At 45.2% G+C, this 8,942-nt stretch overlaps 1 protein-coding gene across 1 annotated transcript in view; it reads right to left on the bottom strand.

The window, feature by feature from the left end:
- IL13RA2 (interleukin 13 receptor, alpha 2) overlaps positions 1–8,633 on the bottom strand; it is a 12,658-nt gene extending 4,025 nt beyond the window's left edge. Inside the window, 5 exon segments of the mRNA XM_010088124.1 lie at positions 2–124; positions 1,942–2,062; positions 2,503–2,656; positions 4,833–4,984; positions 8,549–8,633. Coding sequence (XP_010086426.1) covers positions 2–124; positions 1,942–2,062; positions 2,503–2,656; positions 4,833–4,984; positions 8,549–8,633 — 635 coding nt within the window.
- Between the last annotated feature and the right edge of the window lie 309 nt (positions 8,634–8,942).

Genomic DNA, 8,942 nt, shown 5'->3' with positions numbered 1-8,942 from the left:
ATTGACACAAATGCTCAGATCCTTATATTCTGCCTGGCTCAGATTTTGTAACATGCAGCCGACATTTATACCGTGATCCTGAATATAGTCATCACACTGTGCTGCGTGATCCAGCCCCTCGTACCTAGTGGAGTATTGGGAAAACAGAAAAAAAAAAAAAAAAAGCAATGGCAGTTACTTCTTAAGTAAGGCCTTTTTATTAAGATTGGATGTAAATCTTGTGTATCACCTATATCCTACTCACTCTTTGCCTTTTGCAAGTAATCCAAAGTACAGCGTTATGCATTAGTCACCTGGACTCCTGTTAGGGGAAAAGTGTGGGGAGGAGAAAAAACAAATTAACATGCACAGATGGCTTCCTAGGTTGGTTTGTAGGTTGTGGCAGCCTCTTCCCAAGCCTGTTCCTGAAGCACAAGAGGCCTCATGAGGTGCCAGTGTGTGAGTGGAGCTGGGGCAGGATCTGGCCCCTACTCATCAATGGATGGCATCCATCCTCCCATGGGGTGCTTACAGCACCACCAGCCACCAACTCTAGAGTTGCAAAAAGGTCCCCTCCCAAGCCAAAATGAAGCAGTTTGTGGCAGGTGACATGTGCCATGAATGTAATGAGTGTTAACGAGCTGATTGCATGTAGGTCCCATGCATCTACATGGGCACGTAATGGAAGGGGTGGGACAGAGGAAGGGATTTGCTGATTAGTAGCTAATGTGCAACCGCAGCCCTGTCCTCTCAAACTGCCTCCTGTCTTTGGGGGCCACCCCCCAAACCTTAGCTGCTGGCCTGATCCTGGAAATCCTAAGTGGTGTTTCATGTTACCTTTTAAGACTCCTGCTGGGTTAGTGCCCTTGAGGCAGGACTGAATCTGGCCTCTGTACTCCACACCTCATGAAAGTCTCCCTGCACAGCACATTATGTTTGGGGAAGAAACTTCATACTGCAGTGCTATAAAAATTAACTCATAAGGATCAAAGGATGCCATGGCTGTGTTCCCACCCACTCTCATTTTACAATGGGACTCAGATCCAAATGCCTGGTTTTGCTACAGGCAATTAAATAAGGGTGGGTTTGTTGGGTTTTTTGATGGTGGGGTTTTTTTAGGAACAAATCATGAATTTCCATGCTTTCCTTCAAGCAGACCTTTGTAGTTAGCAAAATGGTTTAAAAACAGTGTTTCTGCTTTGAAGACTATTTCCAAGAGCTACATGGAAACTATTTTTAAAGAGCAGCTATGATTTTCTACACATAGCTGAAAGGCACGAAACCCGATGATTTCCTAACTAGTCATCCTTACCATAGTATCATCGGAATAGAAGGACAAAAACAGCATTTACTTTGTCCAAAAACATTAAGTCTAGCTTTGTTTTTCTTGCAGAACAGAATCATTAGGCAGAAGCATAAAAGAAACAACTGAGGAACATGCATTATTACTACCTTTTGGCAGCATGTTTGCGTGTGTGATGTGCTAAAGCTATGAATATATATTTGAAGAGTAAAACTGTTAGTTGCCAAGAAGCCCTGCTCTTTGTATAGGGTTTACTGAGCTTGGTAACCTCCTGTATCCCATAGACATATATGCACTGTGATCAAGGGAAATGTGCAGCCAGAATGATCCAGGTATGTTCAAACAAAGGGAAGGCACAAGCCTTCGTAACGGACAATATGCAGAAAGCACCCAACAGGGGCAAACAAAAGGGAAAGGAGGAAGGCAGAAGGTGGTCCCTGTAGAAGGTCAGCATGAGCCTGATTTTAAGGAAGGAAGCAGGGATTTGCTATTTCCTTGCCAGAAGGCACATGGAGCACGGAGCATTATTTCTGCTCATTCTGGGTTTATCATGTAATAGCATTGCCAGCCATAAAAGCATATTTGCCATGGCATTTTAGTAGCCTGAAGAGGTTCACTTGGTTGCTGCCTGGATGTTTTTCTATTTTGCTGATACATACCAATAATATAGTCCATAATGTACACCGCGAGGAGCGAGGAGACCTGGTTGCCAAGTGCACTTGAGGTATTCCCAGTCATGATAGATGCAGTGGAAATTCTGAACCTCTGATTCCAGTTTCCCTGTCAAATGAGAATGAAATAACCACTAGTTCTCAATGTACCAGCAGAAATATCATTTTACATCTTTGAACAATTGTGTGCTGCAGTTGAAAGACAAAAGGCAAATAAGGCGAATCACCGTTATTAGATAGTTTTGCTGCCAAATGCTCCATTTCCTATAAAAGCCATTTCTCTGTACTTAGAGCAGAAAGATGCATAAGTGACCTTCTCATTAAGCAGTGGAGCTTGTGTAGGGCAACCCAGAAGAGCCGGGGTACAGGCAGAGGGAAATGAGCCCCCAGTATCCAGTAACCACAACCACATCCAGTGGAAGCAGAGCTGATCTGGCATCTTATCAACAAGCCCTGCAATGGCTTATCCATGCAGCAGCTCTCAGGGGTTCATGCAACAGGCTCATGCAAAGTGCAAAACTGTGCCAGGTACCAAAGGCTGCTCCTAACCTTGCAATGGGACCTGAAAGGTGGCATAAATCCAGTCACTCTGTACCTCCACATCATTGGTACACCGTCCTTCAAGCAGTGTCTGTACCTTCACTTCAGCAGTCCTGCTGAGGTCAAATCCAACTCTGAATTTTAGCTTCCTAGTAAAAATTACCTGGTTGAAAGACAGACTTTATAAGCACCTCTTTTGTCACTAGCTGGGCTGCAGCATTAGCTACCGTTGCTCCTGCTCTAGCTGCAAGTAGGCTCATTTGTGTGATTTAATGGTTCCTCACATTTCTGTCCTGCTTCTCCTGCCCAGTGCTTCTCCAGCACTCCTGTACCACCCGCTGTGCCCAGCTTTGCTGGCTTTGAGTGCCTCCACCCCATAGTACCCCAGCAACAAGACAGAGGAGACTATGGTTCAAGGGAACCCCAACAACTAGGAGCTCTCAGGAGGGTCTGACGAGGATACTGCCGTAAAACCGGATAAAAAACACTTGTTCATAGCATGAGCTAATCAGAAACAGAAGGAACGATGAGTCTTGTAACTGCTGGTTCCCTGGGGAAGCACAACCACGCCCTGCAGGACGGAGCAGCAGCCAGGCAGCACAGCGTAGCGTGGGCTCCCACCGCAGGCTGCTAGGCTTGGCCCTGTGTGGGACTGTCTGAGCACCCCCTTGGAAGGTTTTTCCTTTCTTTCCCCACCCCCCCCTCAGACTTACTATCCCTTACTTTACACAAGGGAAAAATACATTGTCAAGAGTTAAAACAAATGAGAGAGAGAAGGTGTTGCGTTAGCCCAAATAGGAGTAACATGCCATCCAGTGCACATGTGTGCTGCAGCAGGAGCTGCGATGGCACAGCCCACACTCAGGCTTTCTGTCAGCGGTCTCAGAGTGTAAGAGCTCTGTTGAGCCATGTGTTTCTAACAGACATCAATGACTCTTCCTTCTGCTAATGTCCCATGGACTCTTTTCAGACTGACTCTATTTCATGACCTTATCTGGGGTCAAGGTTTTGGCGAGGTACCAGAGGTGATTTTTTTCTACTTTTTAGATCTGCCTTGTATAAGACACTTCTTATACTTGTGATTTAGGGAATTCTGACATCTTTTTTAGAACTGTTTTTTTTTCCTTTGTGCTTTTTAAATGCTGGTTAAAATAATCATAGAAGAATCTGCATAGCTGCGTAGTGCTGCGTGGCTGAGACTGTGACATGCACCATGACCAATGTCAGGTTGAAGAGCCACTTTCCATGCCCTCAGCATTGCAATCCATAGCTGAAACAGGGTAGGAGGCACCATGCTTTTCCACCTCTGCAGGCTCCCATGGGATGGTTGGACCAAAACCATTTGTGTACCACACAAATGTTTTTGTACACAAATTGTACTGAGCGCAACATGGCAGCCTTGGCTTTGCTGCCTTGGGCCAATGAAGCAGATGATCAGCTCATGCAGGACACCCAGAAACCATTCACAGCAAGAGGCTGGGGTCCACATCCCTGCTAACACAACTTGACTGCTCCTTCTCTCTCTCCTTGATCTCTTCAGCTGGCAAGCTCTCTAGCACTCCTGCTTTAGGATTGTGCAAAAAAAAAAACCCCTCCCTTTCTTTCAAGAGACCAATTTGTAATTTGGGTTGTTGGGGGACATCCTCAGCACATTTTTCATGTGTTCCTCAGTACCTTGCACCAACCTTCTGGGTTTCTCCTTTCCCCGCTTCATTTACCTTCCTAACCCTCCAGCAGCTTTCATCTTTTATGGTCTTCCAAAATATATTCCTACAACTCATGTACTGTGCCTGTCTGCTATTGCCCTGCTGCACATCAGCGAGAGAAGACTGACAATTTTATCATAGAGCTGAGTTAGAGTCAACCATATCTAAAAGACAAAAGTAAATGGTAATTAGAAACACCCTTCTGGATAAAGGGAATGTTAGAGCATTAGGATAATTAATGAAAAGTAATCTTTTATTTATTCACCGGTTTGCATCCCTAAGGATCTGTTGACACTGAGTTTCAGTTCGAGCCCCATAAAGCCTTTCTAAGAAGTGTAGTGCCTTTTACAGTGAGGAATGCTACTAGATATTATTGGATTTCTTTTGCAGCAAGCACCACACCCTCTGACAGAAAGACACGCTTCTGTACCTCTGACTACTTCTGCTGTTACATTTCAAAACCCATTCCCATTTTGCAAAAGAGTCAAACCACCGGAACAGTCTGGCTTGTTCATGGAAAGCTGGAAATGCTTTGGTACCACTATTCCTTGAAGTGCAAACATAATCCTATGCCAGAACTAAAGGCAGAACAATAGCCTGGATTTAAGAGGATTAAGCTGTGCTTTGCCTTACCTTCCAGTCTCTGTCACCAGTGTTGCGGTATTCAAACTTGTATTTTACTGTGCATTCATTGAAGGTTTGTACGTTGGGTGGAGGTTTCCACTCTATATCAAGAGAGCCTAAGAGTCCAGGGTCAGTGATGTGAAGGTCTTGTGGGGGAGCAACTAAATTGAAACAGGGGGTAAAGCAGAGTGTTATGTAAAGAAAACAACACAAAAAAGTGGTGAAATTTGATGAGAAGACAAATGTAGCTGCTGGATGTGGAGGGAAGCACTCCTGGTCCACATCCAGCCCTGGCCTGTTCTCAACAAACATGCACAAGCTCTGCTCTTGGGTGAGCCCACCCCGTGCTGCTGCTGATGTTTAGGGAAAACACTCAAGGACCATTGAAAAGGCACAAAGAAGGCCACATCTTTGACACTTTTTTCCAAGATGTTTTAAACAAAACTGCTGTCCTGGGATGACCTTTCAAGTTCTATGCTTGCTTACTTTTAACTCATGATATTTGTCAACTGTCAAGATGAGTATCCTTTCAAACATCGTGTTCAGCACGTACACCAACATAGGATGACAGCTCACAGCATGCTCTCAGGGAAATTTATATTCCTTAAGCATAACAGACACAAATCGGCCATATTGCTTTAAATATTCCTTTCAAATATAATAAAGATTAATGAAAAACCAAGACAAAAAACCATACAGAAGCAGAAAAGCAGAGTTACGATTCTTATTTCAGATATCTATCACTTATACAAAAAAAAAAAAGTGCTTTTACAGTCAATCTGGCTTTTATTAAGCTATTTTAAGATGCAGACACGTGTTAATAAATCAGCATACATTATGGATGAATCCCGTAGTAAGACATGCTTCCTAAAAGCCCAGATCTGCATGGAGCTGTCATTCACATGAAGAAAGCCATTTGGCTATTCCATTTTATTAGTTCAAGTGAAGTAAATTTTTGTAATATCTAAGGTCATTTTTCTCCACTGTCTAGAGGTGAGGTTATCCAGTTGGGTTTTTATATATTCACTACATGACACTTTTTTCACAGTTATTTGGAGCCCATGTCCTGGCAGTGTCAGTCCAGCATCTCCACCACTTCTGTGGTTGAGTCTGGCCTCCAGGTCACTGCCTTCTCTGCCACCTTTTTCATGTCTTTGTCAGGATTTACACCATTTTTTTCTTTTATTTTTTTAATAAATCAGTCATGAAAGTAGACCCTGAGAATATCTTTCAGTGGAAGACAGTGATATACATCAAACCGTAATGTGCTTCTTGGAAAGTCTGCAGAGAACATCACTGCAAGATTGATTTCTTCTAAGGAAACTTTCACAAATGAAACACATCACAGGCAGCAATCTAAAGATCCCACTTTTCCCAGTATGTAAAGCTCCATGGGAGATTTGTTGTTACGTTAGATGGCAAAGTGGGATATCATGGCAATGTATTTAGGAAGGTAGTGGGATAAGGATCAACAGACTACAATAATTTGGAAAAAAAATAGATTTTACGTATTTTTCTGTGTAACAAATAAAACACTCTCCCTCCCACCAGCTGTGATTCCCACGAATGCAGCCTGGGTTCAGAGGGTGGTGATGGGCTTGCTCCAGCTCCAGGGGCAATGGGGCATGGCCCTGCATGGGCAATATCTTGCTTTCAGCAGCCCTGTGTTCCCACAGGACACAAGAGTCTGATATTGCTACGCTATGACAGGCAGAGATTTCCCAGAATGGGCAGAGGAGGGGGAATAGGGCACAGGCAGCCCTGCCTGTGCAAAGAGCGCTCAGGCTGGGCTCTTGGTGAGCATCAGAGGTGAGAGCAGGCGCGAGGTGAGGGCATCTCACCCACCTCCTGGGTCTTCGCAAACATCAAAGGCTCCAGCAAAGGAAGAAGCAGTGCAGGGGATAGCAAGGCTGTGTGAATGGCACTTGAAGAGCTGCAGCTGCTGAAAAATGAATGAGTGGCTTGTCCAGAATGGCCATTTATAGCCATGCCAAGGCAAGGCTGAGGGCTGTTCCTCCCACCAGCCAGCCCAGGCTGAGCGCCCACCAGGGCCAGCATGATGGAGGGCTTCCACATCGCCAGCACACCATCACCTGAAGTCAAACCCTGTTGTGGTGGCTGGCATGTGCAGTTTCCATAACAGACTGGCCAAGGAGATCTGCTGGCAGGGCCGGGAGCTGGACTTTCCTGCGCTTGGGAAGCTCCCTGAGTGGATAAATGGTGAGCCTTGCAGCTGTGCCAACAAGGAAGCAAAAAGCTACTAGCCTTTGTCTTGAGCCTGGTGCTAAGCTGTCAAGAGAGGATTAGATTGCTCAAAAATTGAATTTCTGACTGGAAACGATAATGCTCTGAAATTTATTTCCATCCTGAGCTTGAACAAAACAGTAATATTTTTTTCAAAACAATTGCAACTGTGAACAGCAATTCTTGCAAAATAAATTTTGACTGAATTTCAGAGGGAATGGAGAAGGTTCTTCTTGAGATGTGGCTTGCATTCTGGGATTTGATTGTTTTTTAAATGTCAGCACTGCCTCTTACAGTTTCTCATTTTCACAATATTACATGACAAACCAGTCTCATTCACATCATTCACATTTATTCACACAGAACGCAGGACTAGAAATATTCTATTTCGTTATCCAGTCTTGAAGGAAAGCTGCTCCTGAATGTTTCTCGGGGGAAAAAAAACAAAACCAAACAACTTCTCTACCTGATTTGCATGACAGTGAGTCAGGTAGTGATGTACTGGGTAGATGGCTGCAGCCCTCATGGCCACCCGCTCTTGGCTGCCATGAACGCTCGCTCAAACATCACAGCTTGGATGACGAACCGGCTGCTTATCCCCAGCTACCTCCCCCTGCCTCGCCCCATGCCATGCAGTGCCTCAGGTGGTGCAAGCAGCAGGTTTTGCAATTTTCTGCCTATTTTGCCAGTGGACAAATGGCAGCCTGCCAGGTGACCCCCGTATCTTCTATGCTTGCACTTCTCTGTGCTGGTCAGAGAGGTCCACATGACTTTCGTATTTTGAGAAACTCATTTGCAAGGCAATGCTGCTTTCCTTGGTGCGGCAGCAGAGTGTTTGCTGGCAGCTTTCCGTGCACGCTGGCTGGTAGGACAGGGGGTCTCTTAGTGCCTTCCTGGCCAAGTATTCACCTCTCTACTGGGCACCAGCTGCAGCAGGGAGGGCCAGACCTGCTCACACTCGGTCTGAATAAGGAAAGCTTTTGGGTGCAAAGTCCCAGCTACCTGAGGCCAAAAGGGCTGGTGGGTGCAGTGCAGCAAAAAGGTGCTCGAGGGCTTGAAGCCAAATGCCCTTGAGGTGCCATTGCCATGGCTGACAGCTTGAAGAGCAGTATTTTTTTAGAATAAAGTATTATTCTCCAATTATGAATAAGCCTTTTGTTTCTTACACCTAGCACAGTTTGTCTGGCTGGGACCACACTCAGGCACCTTTACGTATCCAAGTGGTATTCATATTTGATAACTCTATATCAAACAATATATTCAGTGTGCACCTAAGGCAGTTTCTGCTTCTTTTGAAGTTACAGAGAAAAATATCCACTGAACACCCATTATATTTACACAATTGATTGCGGGTTTATAAATCAGATACTTGCTGTAACACACACAAGAAAAGCTTCCTTTGAAGGACTGACTTTGTAAAGGACCTGAGTTAATGTGAAGCATGCATTAGGCAGCAACACAAACAGCACGCCAGGCTTTACCTGCAGTGTGGTAGGAGGAGGAGGAGGAGACCACGCAGCCCCACACCAGCGCCGTGGAGAGAGCGTAAAGCCACTGGAGAGCCATTCAGAGGCTGGACGTCAGGGTTCCCCTGGAAGGTGTGCGGTGTCAGAAAAGTGTTCCTGCAGCACGTGTGCAAGGAGGCTGGAGAAATAAAGGGGAGTTGAAAGGTTTCAGAGCACTGGTGGGGCCCTGGCATTCCCTCTGCAGGGTGAGCGCTGACCACAGGCGCCTTTTTACTCATTTACCAAGTCTGATTAATCATTTCCCAGAGGACTTTTATTTGTAACTTTTGGGGATGGCAACACATGGATGACATTGGCTTCATTTGAAATAGTTTCTGGCTAGCTAAACACATTCTCCAAAGGCACGTCA

The sequence above is a fragment of the Pterocles gutturalis genome, unplaced genomic scaffold (genome assembly GCF_000699245.1).
Source record: "Pterocles gutturalis isolate BGI_N339 unplaced genomic scaffold, ASM69924v1 scaffold17511, whole genome shotgun sequence".
Classification (NCBI taxonomy): domain Eukaryota; kingdom Metazoa; phylum Chordata; class Aves; order Pterocliformes; family Pteroclidae; genus Pterocles; species Pterocles gutturalis.
The sequence above is the reverse complement of the archived record's forward strand: the minus strand, read 5'-3'. Positions and strand labels throughout refer to the sequence as shown.